At 36.2% G+C, this 19,887-nt stretch overlaps 4 protein-coding genes across 5 annotated transcripts; 3 read left to right on the plus strand and 1 right to left on the minus strand.

Annotated features, from left to right (window-relative positions):
• LOC18771693 (probable serine/threonine-protein kinase At1g01540) lies at nt 2,174-5,400 on the plus strand. Its single transcript, XM_020568613.1, has 7 exons — nt 2,174-3,104; nt 3,308-3,412; nt 3,579-3,701; nt 3,805-3,975; nt 4,064-4,193; nt 4,324-4,533; nt 4,931-5,400. Exons 1-7 carry the CDS (start codon nt 2,482-2,484, stop codon nt 5,087-5,089), a joined length of 1,521 nt encoding a protein of 506 aa, XP_020424202.1. The 5' UTR covers nt 2,174-2,481; the 3' UTR covers nt 5,090-5,400.
• LOC18770878 (PI-PLC X domain-containing protein At5g67130) lies at nt 6,735-10,505 on the minus strand. 2 transcript variants are annotated; one of them, XM_020567677.1, is made up of 9 exons: nt 10,188-10,505; nt 9,951-10,042; nt 9,733-9,855; nt 9,487-9,624; nt 8,433-8,531; nt 7,997-8,300; nt 7,449-7,672; nt 7,256-7,342; nt 6,735-7,140 (listed from the first exon to the last, which is right to left on the minus strand). In XM_020567677.1, the coding sequence occupies exons 2-9, from the start codon at nt 10,029-10,031 to the stop codon at nt 6,952-6,954; spliced, it is 1,245 nt and encodes a 414-aa protein (XP_020423266.1). In that variant the 5' UTR covers nt 10,032-10,042; nt 10,188-10,505; the 3' UTR covers nt 6,735-6,951. The 2 variants fall into 2 exon arrangements, with proteins under 2 accessions (XP_020423266.1, XP_007202162.1); XM_007202100.2 differs by having other exon boundaries at nt 10,208-10,504.
• Nucleotides 13,456-16,152, plus strand: LOC18769241 (subtilisin-like protease SBT1.9). Its single transcript, XM_007204199.2, has one exon. It carries the CDS (start codon nt 13,659-13,661, stop codon nt 15,993-15,995), a length of 2,337 nt encoding a protein of 778 aa, XP_007204261.2. The 5' UTR covers nt 13,456-13,658; the 3' UTR covers nt 15,996-16,152.
• On the plus strand, nt 17,933-19,233 carry LOC18771280. Its single transcript, XM_007202916.2, has 3 exons — nt 17,933-18,466; nt 18,584-18,769; nt 18,853-19,233. Exons 1-3 carry the CDS (start codon nt 17,984-17,986, stop codon nt 19,135-19,137), a joined length of 954 nt encoding a protein of 317 aa, XP_007202978.1. The 5' UTR covers nt 17,933-17,983; the 3' UTR covers nt 19,138-19,233.

Below are 19,887 nucleotides of genomic sequence, written 5' to 3' on the forward strand. Positions count from 1 at the left end.
ATTGTTTTCAACGCAATGTCCTGGGTTTAAGTTATAGCATTCGTATAGTGTGTGTGAGTTTAGTATATTATCGTAATTCTCAATAAAAAATATACTTTTTTTTTAAATATAAAAAAAGAAAAAGAAAAAAAAAGGGCAATTTGGTGTAGGGTGGATTTCAATACGTCATTGTTTTTAGGATGTATCGTAGTTGTTGAAAAAGAAAATCATCTTACTAAAAACAAATATATATGTTTATGAATTGAAGTCCATTGCGTAGAAGTTGAACCACGCCAATAGAAAATTCCTAGCCCAAATCTAGATATATGTCTTCAAGAGAAACGCCTCTCTTTCTAGTGTTCAGCATTGTTATATTCCCAGTTTAATTATTGATCGTATATAAATTATTATTAAATATGTTTATAGTTTAAATTAACAATCTGACAATATAATATGTTAAACTTTAACTATAATTTAAGTGTAACAACCTTCGCCATCACCTCAATTAATTATATTATAATTCTTGTCACACTATAAACATTATGCTTTACATGCATGCACATCAATTTTGAATAAGATTTAGGTCGTAGGTAGCTTTAGAATTATGAAAATAATGGATTAGGTTCTACAAGAGACAATTGGATAAAGGCCGTGACTTCCATAATATTAGTTTGAACTTCCTGCACCTAAAAATGACGTGCCTAAATCTCAATATTAATTAGAAGCGTATGAAGATGGGATGTTCATCTCTGCATATACATATGAATTGTTTTCTATTATCAGCTGGAGAATAGAAACAACAAACGAGGAGTTATTGATATCTTTGATGACCGTTGTAACGTAAAAGATGGAGTAAGAAATCAAAACAAATTTTAATGATGGAGTTGTGTATGTGTGTTTTTTTATTGAGTAATGCTATTTGGACACACAACATTGATCACCTTAATTGACCATCTTATGTAACAACTGATGTGTCATGCCATGTTAATTAATGAATGCTGCCATGAGGCCACTCACTAGGAATGCTAGGGTTTTTTAATTTATTTTTTAATTGACATGGCGACATTCATTAATTGACATGACATGACACATCAGTTATCACATAAGGTGGTCAATTAAGGTAATCAATATTGCGTGTCTAAATAGCATTACTCTTTTTTATTTTACTGGTGATATGTACATCTGTTTTGAATTTTATTTTTTTATTTCATAACGAAAACATTCAACCTTATATAATAAGCGAACACAATGTATTTAAAGAATTTTTTTTTAAAAAAAGACAAAAGAGAAAGAGAAAAAAGGAAGACAATGATTCTTGCGTCCTTTGCGCGCAGTGTAAAAAGCTACATGTTTTACACCAGATATGAGACGGTTTTTATTATCAAATTAGTAGTTCACTATATATATTTCTCATAAAATAAAAATTACTAACTAATTACCAAAATTGTTATGGCTGTTATAGTTTTAGAGAATTGTTATTCACACTTCAAAATAGTCATTATTCACTTATGTAAATGCAATTTTTCTTTAAAGGGAAAACCTCAAAATATTTTTTTTTTAGTACCAATAGCAATTCCCTAATTTTATTGATAATAATATTAATCTTCAAATTTACAAGTAAGACTTCAAATCTTGTCTTCTCCTATTTTTAATAAAAATAATTCATTGTTTTGTTTTTTCTCCTAACAAACCCAAATTTAAGTGATGATATTTAATTGTGAAATAGTACATCTAATCTAACTCAATTGAGACACTGTTGAAACAACAACAATGTTATTTGTAAATGTGGTCCAAATAGTAACACTCGCTAGTATATGTGAGATTCACCTATATAAAAGAGATTGTCAATAATACGGTCAGTCAATGTGATCCAAATATGAACACCCTTTGAAACAAATTCCTTATATCTTAATCATACAAAAAAAAAAAGAAAAAAAAAAGATGACTAGAAAAAAGGATGGCAACTAGCTAAGTGTAACAAATGACCTTTTAACTTTAACAGATGTTAAATATGGTAAATATACTCACAAATTTACATTTATTTTATTTTACTTTTATGATTTAACAAAAATTGTACACACTTTGGAAAACCTTGGGTCTTAAGCAATTGAATATCATATTCAAAGTTACTATTTTTGGACATTAAATGCATTTTCACAAACGCTGGAGAAATAAGATGGGAGCTCCCAACCAACAGCCAAATCGAGCCCCGCGTATTTACATTTTGACTAAAAAAGCAGAAGCAGAAGCACCAGCAGCCAGCAGCCAGCAGCCAGTAGCTACTTGTAGACACAGCAGATCCTTTTCCGATTCCAAAGAGTCCCATCACGCCAGCTGCCATTAACCTTTTCCACTATTTCTTCTCTCTCTCTCTCTCTCTCTCTCTCTCTCTCACTAAGCTCTTCACTCTTCTTAAGCTCTCCCTTCTTGCAAAGCCACAGCTTCACAGTTCTTCACACTGACCCATCAAACACAGCTCATGAGAAAGCAACAGAATTTGAAATGTCTGATAACCAAACAGAGCACATGAGCGACCACCTCTCGGAGCAGACCTCAATTTTTGGTCTTCGTTTGTGGATCGTTCTTGGGGTTTGCGTTGGAGCTGCTTTTGTGCTCGTTTTGTTTGTCATTTCCCTCTGGTTGGCCTCCAAGCGATCCAAGAACAAAACTTTACAAAAACCCACAATCCCAATTGTCTCCAAAGAGATCCAGGAGATCAGAGTCGACCATGTTCGGACCCAAGTCCAAGCTTACCCATATCCTGAACCCGACCCAATTCCCAGAATCGAAAGGCAAGCCTTGCTGACGCCTACAGAGGATGAGAGCCCAGCTGGGTACCAGAAAGTTCACATTGAGATTGGCAAGGACCATAGGATTACTTATCCAATTGGGTCTTCTTCTTCTCATGGAAGTGGGGAGGCTCGTGCTGTTGATCAGGTGGCTATGGTGGGACCTGAAGTTTCTCACTTGGGTTGGGGACATTGGTACACTCTGAGAGAGCTTGAGGTTGCAACAAATGGGTTTGTAGATGAGAATGTCATTGGTGAAGGAGGGTATGGGATTGTTTATCATGGTGTGTTGGAGGATAAAACACAGGTTGCTGTCAAGAACTTGCTCAACAACAGGTTCTCTCTCTCTCTTTTTTCGGAAGTAATTCTTTTCTTTTATAGTGTTGTGTGTCGGTCAGTTGAGCTCTTATAATTTGAGGTTTAGTTTGTGTTTGATTAATATAATTTTGTTAGACATTGTGTTGTACTAATTGACTGATGCTGTGAATGATTGAGGTTGTGACATTGAATTAATGGATTAAAAATGGGATATTTGAAAGGGGACAAGCTGAGAAGGAGTTCAAGGTTGAAGTTGAGGCAATTGGACGAGTTCGGCATAAGAATTTAGTGAGATTGCTCGGTTTCTGTGCTGAAGGAGCTCATAGGTGCTCTGTTTTTGCCTAATTGCCTTAGCTTCATTATTTCAATTGTACCCTTTTAGTCTTGCAAACTAAAGTTTATTAATTTTATGGTGATCACAATATTGATGCAACTCAAAATCTTTTATCTTGAAGTCATTTATGTAGTACTGTTTATTTTCTCATGTGATAGGATGCTTGTGTATGAGTACGTCAACAATGGGAACTTAGAACAGTGGCTTCATGGGGATGTAGGGCCTTCCAGTCCTCTTACTTGGGAGATTCGAATGAATATCATACTGGGAACAGCGAAAGGGTGCAAATCAAATCAATTTAAAATTCACATATGTGATATAATCTCTTTCTTCCTTCTCCTACCCTAATCCATGGCTTTCGTCATAACTGATTTAATCTTGTAGGTTAACATATCTTCATGAAGGATTGGAACCCAAGGTTATTCACCGTGATATAAAATCGAGCAATATTTTACTTGACAAGCAGTGGAATGCCAAGGTGTCAGACTTTGGCCTTGCCAAGCTCATTGGTTCTGAGATGAGCTACATTACAACCCGTGTCATGGGAACATTTGGGTAAGTTAGACCCTCTCTCCATGTGCATATATGTACGAGTTCGTGTTCTTTCATTGACGCAATAGCAATTTGTTGCTGCCTTTTGAAGCTATGTAGCTCCTGAATATGCAAGTACAGGCATGTTAAATGAGAGAAGTGATGTGTATAGTTTTGGGATTCTTATCATGGAGATAATATCTGGGAGGAATCCAGTTGATTATGGCCGGCCACCAGAAGAGGTTCGGACAGTTTTATACTAGCACTTTGTTGAATATAAGAGCTGAATAATTTAGATAATCTTTCTCATGGTTGTCTACTTTCCCTGTTTCCTCTAATGTTTCTTTTAATTGAAAGTCTATAATTTTCCAGGTGAACTTAGTTGAGTGGCTTAAGAAGATGGTTGCTAACAGGAATCCAGAGGGAGTGTTGGATCCCAAGTTAACTCAGAAGCCTACTTCGAGGGCATTGAAGCGGGCTCTTCTTGTAGCTTTACGTTGTGTAGACCCAAATGCACAGAAGCGGCCAAAATTGGGACATATTGTACATATGCTAGAAGCTGAAGAGTCCCCTTTCAAAGATGTATTCGCTTCTTATTGAATATGAATTTAAGTTCTCTCTGTTTCTCTCTCTCCTTTGATTTCTTTTGGCACTTGAAATACTTTCTAGTTTGACATAGCATACTACATAAGAAGGTAACATATCATATCACATCACATCAGATGAATGAGCCTTTTCAACCTTTGCTGTAAATGTGGAAAATCAACTATGCTGAGAGCACTGATGCTAGATATAATTATACTTCTAATCAACCATTTCCTTCTCCATGCAGTTCATTTATACATTTTGATTTATGATCTGATTGTGCGTTCTTTCTCCCTATTTCCTTAAAATCTTTATTTATTCCTTTGATGCTATCATTTCTTTCATTTCGATGTTTCAATTCAATTTTGGTACTTATCAAGTTGTGAAATTTCAGGATCGTAAATCTAGAAGGGTCGCAGAATGCTCAGATGGTGACAATGTGAAGGTTGGGCTGAAAGAGAAGCAAGTAACTGAATCCGGTGATAGTATTGGGTATGAAAGTGGCATGCATGCCGATAATACAAGATGGAGACACCAAGAAGAAAGGCTGTGAGAATTTTGCCAAACTTGTTTGAATACAGAAGCTGGCCGTTGCAAATAGTGACAAAGTTATCCAGTTACATGCCTGGCTTTTACGTAGGGTATTACTCTACATTGTTTGCTGATTGTGTTTTTTGGTCCATATAGTTTCAAAAGAACGCCCGATTCAAATGTTCTGGCAAATGCCATTGTTCAGAAAAGCTTTGAGCATGAGTGTGCCATGTAATTTATTAGTCACATTATTGCTCACTTCTGTCATTCTTAAATAAAATTATTTTCATATATAAAAAATTCAAATCCAAATGATAGTTTCTTCATTATTAAGATTGCTATTGTTGCTGAGAAATGACATAGGGTGGCATTGAGATTGTCAGTGTACTTGTATGAAGAGCCAAATATGAAATTTATTTTGCATCCATTTTGATATGATTTTATATCAAAGCTCTAAAAGTGAATTCCCTAAATCAAATGGTCTTTTTAGACACTGAAATTCATGCTAAAGTAGTAGGTTGTTTTTTAATTTATCATATAGAGTATTTTTGTTCACCATTTTAACTGAAGGTGTATCTTCATCACTATTTTCAATACTTGATACGTGTTCATATGCATAACCATAGTTTCATAAATATTTTAAAAAAAAGTTAATTATGATCATGTCTATAGACACATATCAAATATTAAGAAAAATAATAAAAATACACATTTAGTTAAAATGGTAAGTAACTTTTGCCCCCTCCAATGACATGCTTTTTAGTTGGAACCTCTAGTTGGCAAGTGGAGGGTTATTTTCAAATTTCAAGACAGCCCACATGATAGCAATTTAGAGTTCCTATACGAACTGGGGCCAGATGCACATCATCATTGTCATTGATTCATCCCCATGTAACATGTTCGTTGTTCCTAAATAGTATGAAATTTTTTTCTACTAGTTGCAGTTTTGTTATTTATGAACGTTAATTCTTGGTTCCACGTCCATAAAAACTAATGCTTTTCTCAAACCTCTGGTGTGAACTGGCTGGAGAATCTCGACAAGATCAATGATCAATCCCTTCTAGGCTACTATATATTCTTCTTTTTCTGAAAAAGAGGATTATCACATTTGGGAAAGAATAGTTTAATTTGGACTTCATTTTCAAAAGGGAATGTGTGGCTACTAGCTATAAAAAACCACCCCTTAGCACACTTGTATGCAACTCGGGAATATAAATATAATGAATTAACTGACTTTGCAGGTTCCTATGTAGATTCTTCGGAAATGGGTATTTGTTTCTTTCTGTGTAGGATCACATTTCTGTCCAAATTCTTCTTCCATACTACCTACCCACACCACACCAAAGGAATGATTTTTTGTAATTCTGTTTTATTTTGATGTGAAAGTAATATTAAAAAAGGGATTCGAACACAAAACTTAATGCATTATGCATAAATACAAAGATTCAAATACAACGCATTATGCATAAATGCAAAGATTCAAATTATGCATAAATGCAAAGATTCAAATATAAGACTTCCAGTGCGGAGGTTTTTACATCTCTCCATTGTAGCTCGTTGCATAGGTGGTCTAGTTAAGTGAAATCTCTAGGAGAAATGACAAACCAACTTGGCCCAACTTTAACTTTACAAAAACTTCCCACCATAATTATAAAGAGAAAAGGAAAAGAAACAAATTTAAGAAACTCTTTATTGGTTATGACAAAATTCATAAATGAAACGAGTAAAGAAAATTGACTGTACAAAAGTTTTTACTAGTTACAATATTCGAATAGATATTTACCTCAAGGCCCAGAACAATAGAGGCATGAAATTTTTTTCTCAAAGATTATGTCCATGTGGTTTAAATATTACAAGCGAGGTAGCAAGCAAAAAGTGTAACAATCATATCCAAATTGAGAGAGTCGTGGCCAAAATTGTTCCACACAGCCACAGTAACTGGACTGATGTATCCTGAGAAGCAAAGTTACTGGGAGATTGAGATTGAGGACTGGTGGTGGTGGCAGCCGCAGGTGGTGGCGGAGCAAGTGTTGGGACGTCGCATTGACCAAATGTAGCATTACTACCATTTCCCTGCTCATACATGATGGATCAAAAAACTTAGACGATTCTCATATTTTCCTTGTTTGATAAGTTTATAAAGTTGTAATGGTAAATTCCACTCTGAAAGGAAATAAAAGTTGCAAACCTTGCAATATGTAATTCTGTCACACCCACATGTGAGATGGCCATTTGCTTCATCCACTGCTTCTGGGGCTCCCCCACCATCACTTTTCTGCAACAAAGAAAGCAATAGGTTAGGCATGCATACAAATATGTCCTTTGTCTACTTTGACATTATTCCAAGGATTTTGCAATGGACAATGTGTCCATAACTATACCTCATAATAATCAACAGCAATGAAGTTTGGCCACCGTTTCCCTGCTGCTTCATAACAACCTTTCGACGCGCTCAGTAAGGAAGCTGAATTGTCCATGCAAGACGCGGATGCGTTGGGGAGATCGCGAAAAAAGTTCACGAGAACTAGTGATCTAGATTTTGTGTTCATGGGAGATGATTCAGCACGATTCGGACATGAACCAGGTGTCATCCCACCATTTCCATCTGAGAATACAGTACACAAAAGAAGTGCAAGAAGCGCATCAATCGAATGATATGTTCATACTTTGATTTTAAGTAACCTAAAAGCAGTTTACAGAAACTGCCTAAATGATAGAGTTTGGATGTTAAATGATCTCACTATAGATTCTGGAACAAACATTAAACAAACAGTCTGGTGAGGTGCATAACTTTGTAGCTCATATTCCACACGTTCTTCATAGTGCTTGAAAACCAGTGTGCAGGGTAGGGTTCTTAACTAAGTTGTATTGCCTTGAATTACTGAAAAACAAAATTGACATGATGAAAAGTTTAAAAAAAAGGACTCACATTGATTTTCTACCACGTAGTTCCACTCATAAGCAATTCCCTCTGAAGCCTCCTTAGCCGACTTAGAGGTGAAGACCACCAGCCTCAGATTGTTCTTGACCATATCATCCACGGTTGGCCAATCTTCCCCATTCTTTGGCATCTGAGCAACCGGGAACAAATACTTTTTAAGCCCAGCTGCTTCAAAGACCTTTGTTAAGCCCTGTGGAGATTCTACATAATCTTCAATAAAAATGGTGACAATCTCTGAGGGGTTTGCTTCCAAAAACGCTTGAATATCTTTCAGCACATTAATAGCAGGTTGCTGCAGAGAAAATCAATGCACAAGCAAAATCAATAAATCAAAAGCAACATTTTCCATTTTGCAACCTTAATATAAAAACTGATCTAAGAATTTATATGTTTACTGTTGGTAAATCATCACTGAAGCACTTACAAATGCTGTTAAGTTGTAACATTTGCCACCAGTTGAGTGACATAACCAGATGTCGTTGTTGAAGTCATACATATCCAGCATAAGGCCTCGAACTCCGTTCTGCCAATGATAGAAAAGCATATTTAATTTTGACCAAAAAAAGAAGAGAAGAGAAGAAACTAAAAACAAGTAAATAATTCATTTCCGTAATTTAGGTACACCAAAACAAGAAAAATATGTTGTGGGCAGTAGACTGTCAGAATAACTACAGAGAGGAGAGTGAAGTGTTTCAGGTGGATTAGGTGAATGCTTCTCTTTTAATCAACACATATAGCCAAATAGGCTCCATTTCTTCTTTTTTAATAAAAGGGGCAGGTAATTAGCAAAGAGAAATAAGGGCCAGCTAGAGATGTGCCTCAATGATCACTTACACACCCACATGCTTAATCTGATAACTTTATTATTCTTTAGAAGAAGAAAAAAAAAAACCTTTCTTTTTAAAAAAAATTTGCCCTTTTGCCCTGAGAAAATTGTCATGCTTTTTAAACCTATTGATAATCATTAGTAGGCTCCCTTAATAGTATCAGTTTTCAACGCTGAAGCTACAATGCTTCGTGACAGCCGCACGCTGGAAAGTTGAACAAGCTATGAAGGATCCCTACTAATGAATATCAATTTTAAAGAAATTGAAAAAAAAAAATGCAACACAGATCAATACAACACACACCAAAGTTCAACATGAGCCTGCTTGACCACATCAATGGAGTGGCAATGCCACGTCATCAGACACAAATTTTTTTGTCAACCAAGAAATAAGAAAACAAAAAAAGTAAAAGATATAAAAATCCCATTTGTTGGGTCAACAATTCAAAAGTGACTACCACATCAATACTGAGATTCGACCACGCCACCTTGCCCCTGGCCCGTGGCATGCAAGAACTTTACATTCCCAAAAAATTAAATATAAATATAAATTCCAGCAACCCAAATATTAAAAAAGTGAAAAACAAAAATGCAGGAGACAGAAAACAGAAAATAGGAAAGGGGAAAATTACCAACAAAAAAAAAAACTTACTTTGAGTTGAGAGGCTACGGTGTCATTCTGGTTCATCGGAGTAACAAGCAAGGATCCAGTGGCTGACCTCACCCCAGCTTGAGCGAATGAGTTGTGGGTGGTTAGCCATGAATACCGATTAAATGGCAGACCTTTCACCTAATCCAATAACCACCAATTAAATTTAGACAAAATTCAAACCAAACCCACATGCACAACCCTAAACAATATTTAATTATAATTATTGATATCGGAAAAATTAATAACCTTCGATGTGGGACTTGTGGGTTGAATCCGGGTACATCTGGGTCGGGTGTTTCCATTTGCAGCGCATGTTTGGCAGCTCAACCCGCCGTCGCAGTCGCTGTCTTTGGAACAAGTCTCTCCGATCTGTTTGGCATTTGGGAAACCAACAAGGTCAAAAAAATTTGATGCCCAGAAAATGAATTACAATATAAGCTAAAGATATGGTAAAATGATGGAACCTTGAGACAGGAAGAGGAACAAAATAGGCAAACTGCGATGAACAGAGCTTGAAGCTGGCGCTTCATTAATAAAGTTCCCATCTTTATGTTCTCTGCAATCAAAGAAACAAAATAAGAAAGAAAAAAGCAAAAGGGTTAAATCGGGTTGTGTTGTGTCAATGTGGTGGATTGAGGGGTTTATGGGTTTTCAAGAAAGGAAACAGAGATTTAAGGATGTGACATGACAAAAGGAAAAACCTTTGTATCGTAATTTGTACCTCAATTTCCAGGTTTCAACTTTTTTTTTTTTGGTTGGAAAAGTTTCAGATTGAACTTTATCCAAAGAGAGAGGGAGAGATGGTGATAGAGTGTGAAAGTGAGATGAGAGATGAGATGTATATGTGCTTGAAAGAGAGAGAGTTCTGGTAATTTGGTTTTCCCTCTCTTTCTGACGAAGGTGGGGTTGGGATGCGGGGATGGTTTTAAACTCTCTCCAGGGCTTACATTTACACAATTTAATTTGACAAAAATATATGGGAATTTGAGGAAAGAGAGGTTTGTTTGGGTTACAGGGTGTCGCATTAGGTTATTTGGTATATGACACAAGTCAGATGGAAACGCGTCGGCGTCCGTTAGGTGCTGGAAGGCTCTATTTCACTTTAGCATCTGCCATCTCTTTTGTTTTTCTATTTTTATCTGTTTATTTTATTATTTATTAATTTTTTTTTAAAGACAACGAAACCTACACCTAAAAGTCACGGAACAAAAGAAAAACTCCGGAGTCTACACGAATTCGACAAGCAAACACAACATCAAAAGGTGGCATCTCCATAAACATGCTTCAATCCAACACGGTTCCCATACGCATTATTCTTTTAATTATAAATTAATTAAACATTTATCAATGATTAGATCCAAACTCAGAAACTTTTTCTAACAAAATAAAGAATAAGTATCGCTGAACCAAACGATAATAAGCCCGTAAATATTATAAATTAATAATAAAGTATAATCTTAAAGAGAAAATAATTTTATGAGAGCATGGTCTAAATTTTTTATTTAAGAATGACGTGACTCATAACTCATTAATTATATTGTGAGTTCAACATTTAATTAGAAAATGACTCATTGTGACTTGTAACTCAGAAAATGTATTGTGATTGGACTTTGTCGTAGGATAAGAAGAAATATAAATATTTCCTAAAGAATTTTATGAAAGTCAAAAAGATGTTCTCTATTATTATTACAACTACTAAAACTTTTAAGAAATTGTGTTATTTTTATTCTAAATTTTAACAAAAACAAAATGATACTATTTGATATCTATTTTTGGTCTACTTTATGAGATGACCCACAATCACATATGTATAAACTATGCATCATGGTTATGGATCATATACCTCCAAAGTAAATGGAAGCTTTTTATTTATATTTTGTTTAACTTTTGTTCTGACTAGTTAACATGCATAATTAATCAAGAGTGCTGTTAAACGAATCTTAAAATTAACTGAGTACATTTTATTATTAAATTATTTATAAAATTATTAATTTACACTAATATAAAATGACCAAAAAGGATAAATTGTATTGAGAAACAAATATAATTTTAATAAATACAATACTCACCATATTCAACCAAAATCAAATATAGAGAAGTTTTCATATTACTTAATGTCCACGAACAATGCAACGAGCATTGACGGAAGCACAAGAAGGTATCGTTGAATACTCAAAAGTCCTGTGTTCTTGCGTTGAATGTTCTATTAGGAGGGTACACCTATGGGGAAAAATGCCTATTTACGGTCAATGAGTGGCATTTAGGCCTTGTGCCATTGTGAGTAGTTTCAACTAATTAATTGGTTAGCTATGTGGTTTTCTTTCTTAATTCTTTTGCTATATGTTTCCTTCTTTCTTTATTTTCCTTTTTCGAGTAAAGTTAGTAATGGTGGAGTTCTTATCATTATGTGTCCTTTGATTCAGACTTTTAACTGCCAAATATCGTCCGTACGGAGTTTATAAGGATGCTCGAACTGTTGTAATTCATAACCTTGCACATCAGGTGGATGTTTTTTTCTTTCTTTTCATGATACCAATCTTCAATCATATGTCCCATCCAATATAAAAACATAGTTATATATTTTTAAAGGAATTTTACTCAGAAATAAGAAAAGAAACTCATAAAAACTTTCACAAGATAATAGAACATATTTGAAGGCAACGAGTTCAATTCAAAAATAAGAAATAAATAAAGAAAATTACAAGGATTCACAAGAATTAAGCTTTGAATTGAAGAAGCTAGCAAATCTACTCCCGCACAGCTTACGAAATTAAAGATTTTGATGCAAACTCAAAATCTGAAAAGAGGGCACGAATTCATATAAAAAGAGAAACCTGAATTAGGATTGGTATTAGGGTGTTATGTGAATTTTTTTTTTTGGTTTCAAAAAGGGTGATGTGTGATAGAGTGTATTAAGGTGTACATTGATGTTTTTGGTAGTTAAATAGGGTGTACTTAGTTAAATTGTACATTTTGATTAAAATATTAGGGTGTACTTAGATCATAAGGTGTACTCAATTAATTTTAAGGTTCGTTTAGTAGCACTTTTAATCAATGGCGGATTCATAAATTTTTATAGCGATAGACTCAGCAGTCAAGCATTTACTTATTCTTTAAAAATAAAACTAAAAATAAAAAGCTTCAAAACAATGAAAGGGCAAAGTGAAGGAAGGACAAAGAGAAATTTCCAGGCGTGCCGACACCTGAAGGGAAAAGAAAGAAACACGTTTGGGTTCTAGAAAGATTTTAATTTTCAGCCCTCTCTCTCTCTCTCTCTCTCAATGGTCTGGAGGACCATATTTGCTTGAATAAATAAACAAGTTCATCTATTTTAACCTTGTATTTGCAGTCATGTATGACTGAATTAATAAAGCCGTCCCAGTATGATTTTGCTTCATTGTATATATCAGTTGTTAATTTGCTTCTAGACTTCTAGACTTTTTAGTGCAGATAATTTAGAAAAAAACAAACCAAATCATGGATTTAGCGTCCGAGACCAGTATAAGGAATTCATGGCTCACCCAATATAATAAATTTACGTGCCACTTTGGTTTGCTGTAAACTTCAATGAAATGGGGAAGTTGGAGCCTGTCATCTACATACAAGTATGCTTGCATGTGATATGAATATGAAAATAAAACTTGTGTCACGCTTCACTTGAATCTTCCTTGGTTTAAGGTCAAAATTATCTTTGTATTTGACTTTCATCTTCCAACTCATTAGCAGCCTTTCAAAGGTTCTTTGGCCCATTTTTCAGGTCATTATATTTGATTGTGAGTGTAAACGTACATATTATAATATGAGTAGACAATGAGTTTATATTTTAGAAAATAATATTAAAAATTAAAATACGTCTTATATTATAGGTGAAATATAACAGCACGTGACGTGACGGTGTAAGAATTTCTCTGTTCTTTTTTTGTCAAATTGAGGAGCACCTTCATTAAAATATTGTTTGTAATTTTATAGTGGTACAAGAAGAAGAGAGAAATCACGGGTGGACTATCATGTTACAGAGGAATGAGGTACTAGGCGGTGTCCCACTTATTCCCAAGCCATACACAAAGATAAGATCGATGTGAAAAACTTTCTGGCGACCACTCATTTTGGTCACTATATGCTTAAGTGGTCCATATCTTCTTGCTTAGCACGATGGAATTGAGCCATGGATTATGGATATTTATAGCCAAGAATATTGTATCACACAAATGCCATTGCATTGCTCACCAATGGCTGCTCTAGCCCTGCAAATTTTATGTACAGTTTTATCTGCAATCACTCACTTCATCAGTTCAGTTTCTGCACAATCCAATGCTTATATCATCCACATGGACTCAAAAGCCATGCCAAAAGCCTTCTCTGGCCACCAGAGTTGGTATTTGGCAACCCTTTTATCTATCTCAGACAGTCCTAAAGCATATACTTTCAGTACCACAAAGCTCATCCATACATATACTAATTCTATCCAAGGTTTTAGTGCAATTCTCACTCTCTCTGAGCTTGAATCTCTCAAAAACTCCCCTGGCTTCATTTCTGTCACTCCTGATGGCCCCCTCAAACTCCACACCACCCATACTTCTCAATTCCTTGGCCTAACTTCCTCTTCTGGTGCCTGGCCTGCTTCGAGTTACGGCGAAGATGTCATAATTGGTGTACTTGACTCTGGAGTTTGGCCTGAGAGTGAGAGCTTCAAAGAGTATGAAGGAATCACTGATGTCCCTTCTAGATGGAAAGGGAAGTGTGTATCTGGCACCCAATTCAATTCTTCCTTGTGCAACAAGAAACTCATTGGGGCTCAGTTTTTCAACAAAGGATTCATTGCCAACAATCCTGACTTGAAGATTAGGATGAATTCACCCCGCGATACGGAGGGACATGGAACTCATACTTCCTCCACTGCTGCTGGTCTTGATGTGAATGGTGCATCCTATTTTGGTTATGCTACCGGCACAGCAAGAGGCGCGGCACCAAGAGCTCGAATAGCTATATACAAAGTGGTTTGGTTTAGTGGTGCATACAAATCTGATATTTTTGCGGCAGTGGACCAGGCAATTCAAGATGGGGTGGATATATTGTCAATCTCCTTGGGTTCTACCTTGAATGACCACTTTTTGGATGATGACCCAGTTGCAATATCCACTTTTGCGGCCATGAAAAAGGGAATTTTTGTTGCAGCTTCAGCAGGAAATGATGGCTCTGGATGGGGGACCTTACTCAATGGAGCACCATGGGCTGTGATTGTTGGTGCAGGAACTATAGATCGTGAATTTCGGGGAATTTTAACCCTCGGAAATGGTATGCAAATCACCTTTACAACCATGTATCCAGGGAACTCCTCTAGAAGCCAATTGCCACTTGTTTTCATGGATGGCTGTCGAAGTGTGAAGGAATTGAAGAAACTCAAAAACAAGATTGTTGTGTGCAAGGACAATTTGAGTATAAGCGATCAAGTTGAGAATGCTGAGTCTGCAACAGTTTCAGGAGCCGTCTTCATCGCCAATATTTCCCTCTCAGATTTCTACATTAAAACCTCATTTCCAGCAGCAGTTATTGGTCTGCAAGATGGCCAAAATGTCATAAAATATATCAAGAAGAGCAGCAAGCCCACAGCAAATTTGGAATTTAAAAAGACAGTCCTTGGAACAAAGCCAGCACCAAAGGTTGATGATTATAGCTCTAGAGGGCCGTCTAAAAGCTGCCCAAGGGTCTTGAAACCGGACATTCTAGCCCCCGGTTCATTTGTCCTGGCCTCATGGTCTCCAAATAGTTCAGTATTTGAAGTTCAGTCAGGCTCTTTGTTCAGTAATTTTAACATTGATTCAGGCACTTCAATGGCAGCTCCTCATGTGGCAGGTGTGGCTGCTCTCATCAAAGAAGTACACCGTGATTGGAGCCCTGCCGCGATTAGATCAGCCCTTATGACCACAGCTAATCCATTAGACAATACACAGAAACCCATCATAGATGTTAGTACTAACCTCCCAGCAACCCCCCTGGACATTGGAGCAGGCCACATTAATCCCAACAAAGCACTCGAACCGGGACTAGTCTACGACACAACAGCAGAGGACTACATAAAGCTTCTCTGTGCAATGAATTACACAGCAAAACAGATACAAGTTATCACAGGATCCACTCACAGCTGTGTCAACCGGTCTATCGATCTGAATTATCCATCTTTCATTGCTTACTTTAACAGCAAGGGCTCAAAGTCTAGTGCAAAAGTTGTACAAGAATTTAACAGGACAGTAACAAATGTGGGAGAGCAAAGATCTGGCTACACAGCAAAGTTGACAGCAATGGCGGGTTTGAAGGTGAAGGTGGAGCCAGAGAGGTTGGTGTTCAAGAACAAGTATGAAAAGCTAAGTTACAAGCTTACTTTGGAAGGTCCAAAATTGCTGAAAAAAGTTGTGGTCCAAGGCTCCCTTAGTTGGGTTGATGATGGTGGAAAATATGTAGTGAGGAGTCCCATAGTGGCCACTAACCTCGTGCCAAATTCTCTATTATAAAGACCCTCATTGTATATGCCTCCATTTCTACAGAAACTCACCTGCAATCTATTATTAAATGTGTGGTTAGTCTTGTAGAAGTGCTGTGAGAAGAAGGGGCATAAAATAATATGATCAAAATAAAGACAAAAAAGTCAGCAAACACAACTTTTTTCAACTCTCTTTTCAATTTAGGCATTTTATTCTTGGGAGATTCACTATAATACCCAATATTGGCGTCCAAATTATAAAAAAAATCTTATATGAAATGGATTTTAGAAACACACCCAAAACTCATTTACAACATAACAATAAGGCTTTTAACTTCTTTTAAATTACAAAACTGCCATTGATTTCTTAAAACAAACCGAACCCGAAAACCTCATAAAAAAGCTCAAAACACTCAATGAGATATCAAAGTAATTTAATAATTAAAATTAAATTCAATATGGCCAGCTATTATTTTTTGGGTATGTTTATAGAAATTAAATAGTGTAAGGTTTATTTATAATTTTAGTGCTAAGAATGGGTATTTGACTAAATATCTCTTTATTCTTATCCTTTCGGTGACCCTGTTATCTTTACCATTTACATTGAGAAAATGTAACCAATGACACAAACATTGTCATAGCGATTGTGCAACTACTCGGTTTGAGAGATAGCTTTGAGTAAAAAGTGTAAAACGATATATGAGTAAATTAAATCAAATCCATGTCCTATGGATATTCATTAAAATGATCGTGTGACCAACAAAGAACAATTCACGTGGGAAAGAACTTTAAATCAATAAAATTAAATAGAACTAAGAGAATCTCCAATCGATATGTCAAATTGTTACGTGGACATAAAATGATTAGAGATCTCTAACAATGACTACATGTTAGTGTGTTACTTTGTTTAGAGTATTGTAGAACCCGTAACTGAAACCGCATTGTTTGGACATGTTTGTGACTTTTTTCCACTATTTTAGCCCATATTTAGGAAGTAGATAGATGCTTCAAGGCTCATAAAGAGTACTCTTGAAGCCTTTAAGCCCCCATAAAATGAGTGTCTTGAAGCACTCATGTATCAGCTTTTCAGGCCCAAGCAATTAACACAATTTACACAGAGTTTGCTTAAGCAAATAGCCTGCACCGACTTTCTAATTTTCTAGGCACTCCCTACTAAAACACTTCAATTTAGTCTTGTATCATTGCTAAGCAAAAGGCCAAAAACTACACAAAGCAAAAAGAAAAGAAAAGAAAAGAAAAGGTGCACTTGCAGATCTGATATTCCGTTATGAAGAGCAGCTCTATCAATTTCAATGTATAAAGCTATGGATTTTAAGCAAGTCAATCTTTTAAATTAAAAATAAAAAACTTCACAAAATTCTGTAAGCCCTATATCTTTAATTTGGATCCATAACAAGTTGATCCAATTAATTCTGTGCAATGAAGACTTAGGTAAAGGATTTAAAATAAACCCCAATTACAATATAAACCTATGGATTCTAACAAAGCAAGTTAAATTTTTTTTTATAAATACAAACGATATTAAAATGCGAAAAAACGAACTTAAGACTACTGGTGCAGGGATAATAAATTTGTATAAAACCTCTTTAGTTAACCCTATCTTTGATTAGGATCTATAAACAAGCCGATCGATGCAATTAATTCTGCAACAAAGGGGTAGGTAAGGGCTTAAAATAAACCCCATAATATTCATACTTTAATGCTCGAAAAATTAGCAAGTGTCAGTGCACACTGTCAACTCCTCTCCCCAATATTAATTACCATCACTTTGAAAACAATAAACAAAACACAACACAACGTGCAGCACCTTACAACGTACGTTCCAGAGATTCTAGCAGCAGCAGCAGCAGCAGATTTATATATAATATCAAAACACACTCTTCCTCTTCATTCCTACTAAACTTCTCTTTGTTTTTTTCTCTGCAAACAAACGAACAACAAGAAGAAAAAAAGCTTTGAGTTGGCTTGAGCCTTGAGAAAAGAACTTAAACTAGAACAATGTCAGTGCTGGCCAAGACTGACTCTGAGGTGAGCAGCCTCAGCCAGTCCTCACCGGCGCGCTCGCCCCGCCGGGCGGCCTACTATGTCCAGAGCCCATCCCGCGACTCGCACGATGGCGAAAAGACCACCAACTCCTTCAACTCCAGCCCAGTCCTCAGCCCTATGGGCTCCCCTCCTCACTCTCACTCCAACTCTTCTCTTGGGCCTCACTCTCGCGAGTCCGCCTCCACCCGCTTCTCGGGATCCCGCAGTAAGAACCACCACGGCGGTGGGTCCCACCGCAAGGGGTGGAGACCGTGGAAGGATCAGTTTGGTTCCATTGAAGAAGAAGGCCTTCTTGATGATGATGGCACCAAGCATGGTCTCACTCGCAGGTGTTACTTCGTTGCTTTTATTGTGGGCTTCCTTGGGCTTTTCTCTCTGTTTTCTTTGATTCTGTGGGGTGCTAGTAGGCCCCAAAAGCCCATTGTCACTATGAAGGTAAATTTTTTTCGCATACCATTATTTCTTTTAAGAAAATTGGATTGAAATGGCAATTTTGTGAGGTGGGTGTTTCTTGAATTTTGGTTGTATTTATATAAAACATGTTACATGCAGAGCATTGCATTTGATCAATTTGTGGTTCAAGCTGGAGAGGATTTCTCAGGAGTGGCCACCAACATGTTGTCCATGAATTCCACACTGAAGTTCACCTTTCGTAACACCGCCACATTTTTCGGTGTCCATGTGAAACCAACACCTCTAGATCTCTCATATTCTCAGCTCACTGTAGCCACTGGAACTGTATGAAATCCTAACCATTTTTCCCATTAATTATATAATCTTTTTGCTTTTTTTTGGTAATTTGGTTTATTTGGGTTTTGCAGATGAAGGGATTTTATCAATCGAGAAAGAGCCAGAGATCCATTACAATAACGTTGATAGGAAACAGAATTCCAGTCTATGGTGGAGGAGCAAACTTGGGAAGCTCAAATGGTGCACCCACTCAGGCAGTGCCATTGACACTCAGGTTCCTGGTTAGGTCAAGAGCTTATGTTTTGGGCCAGCTGGTCAAACCCAAGTTCCACAGAAGGGTGGATTGCTCCGTGATTATGGATCCTAAAAAGATGAATGTGGCCATTGCTTTGAAGAGCAAATGCAATTACCAGTGAATTGAATTGATTTATTTATTAATTGCCTTTTTCTTGATCATAAATATGAAGTTGTACACTGTCTTTTCTTAATTAATTAAATTTTGTTTTGGTGTTTGGATTTTGTAATGGTTTGCATACAGAAAGTGAATAGTAAATGGCAATGCAGATCTTTTGGACTTACAAACAAAGCAGGGCTCAGGATTTAGCTGTGGAGATGTAGGTGGCTTGGCAAACCGGTTCGCCGGTAAAATCAACCGAAACTGTCGATTTGATTCGGTTTTTTTTTCTTCTCTTTATTTTTCTTTAGTTTCACCCCAATTGGCTTGATCCAGTTCGGTTCCAGTTTCAATTCTCCAAGGACAGGGAAAATCCTAATCAGTTCAGTTATGATTGGCCCACCTTTTAAACTCAAGTGTCCAGTAGTGTATAAATTAACAAGAAAAGAAAATTAAAAAAATATAAAACAAGATAGGTGGGATAACTTTGAACTGTTGTAGTGAAGAACGATTTCCGTGTAACTTTTGGATGTAACAATTCAAATGGTGATTCTCAATAATCAAAAGCTAGAGTGAAAAATAGCCTTACCAAATAAGGGTTTTTAAGTTTAATAATTCTTGAATTTTGATCCGATTCGTATTTTGGTCTTTTAATTTTTAAAATCGTTTTCGTGGTCTTTCAACTTTAATTTCGTTAAGATAAATAGTCAAGCCGTCAATTTTATTAATTTTTTATATTAAATACAAAGACAAAGTTTAGGGACAATTAAAT

Source organism: Prunus persica, chromosome G7 (genome assembly GCF_000346465.2).
Source record: "Prunus persica cultivar Lovell chromosome G7, Prunus_persica_NCBIv2, whole genome shotgun sequence".
Lineage (NCBI taxonomy): Eukaryota > Viridiplantae > Streptophyta > Magnoliopsida > Rosales > Rosaceae > Prunus > Prunus persica.

Bases quoted from the DNA above. Each gene is read 5' to 3' on its own strand.
- LOC18771693 (XM_020568613.1), top strand. From the start codon at position 2,482: ATGTCTGATAACCAAACAGAGCACATGAGCGACCACCTCTCGGAGCAG. The intron at 3,105-3,307 runs GTTCTCTCTCTC...GATATTTGAAAG, and splicing joins AAGAACTTGCTCAACAACAG to GGGACAAGCTGAGAAGGAGT. The intron at 4,194-4,323 runs GTTCGGACAGTT...ATAATTTTCCAG, and splicing joins ATGGCCGGCCACCAGAAGAG to GTGAACTTAGTTGAGTGGCT.
- LOC18769241 (XM_007204199.2), top strand. From the start codon at position 13,659: ATGGATATTTATAGCCAAGAATATTGTATCACACAAATGCCATTGCAT.
- LOC18770878 (XM_020567677.1), bottom strand. From the start codon at position 10,031: ATGGGAACTTTATTAATGAAGCGCCAGCTTCAAGCTCTGTTCATCGCA. The intron at 9,625-9,732 runs GTTATTAATTTT...TTATTGGATTAG, and splicing joins CCACAAGTCCCACATCGAAG to GTGAAAGGTCTGCCATTTAA. The intron at 7,141-7,255 runs GTTTGCAACTTT...ATGTATGAGCAG, and splicing joins ACAGAATTACATATTGCAAG to GGAAATGGTAGTAATGCTAC.
- LOC18771280 (XM_007202916.2), top strand. From the start codon at position 17,984: ATGTCAGTGCTGGCCAAGACTGACTCTGAGGTGAGCAGCCTCAGCCAG. The intron at 18,467-18,583 runs GTAAATTTTTTT...TGTTACATGCAG, and splicing joins AGCCCATTGTCACTATGAAG to AGCATTGCATTTGATCAATT. The intron at 18,770-18,852 runs GTATGAAATCCT...TGGGTTTTGCAG, and splicing joins TCACTGTAGCCACTGGAACT to ATGAAGGGATTTTATCAATC.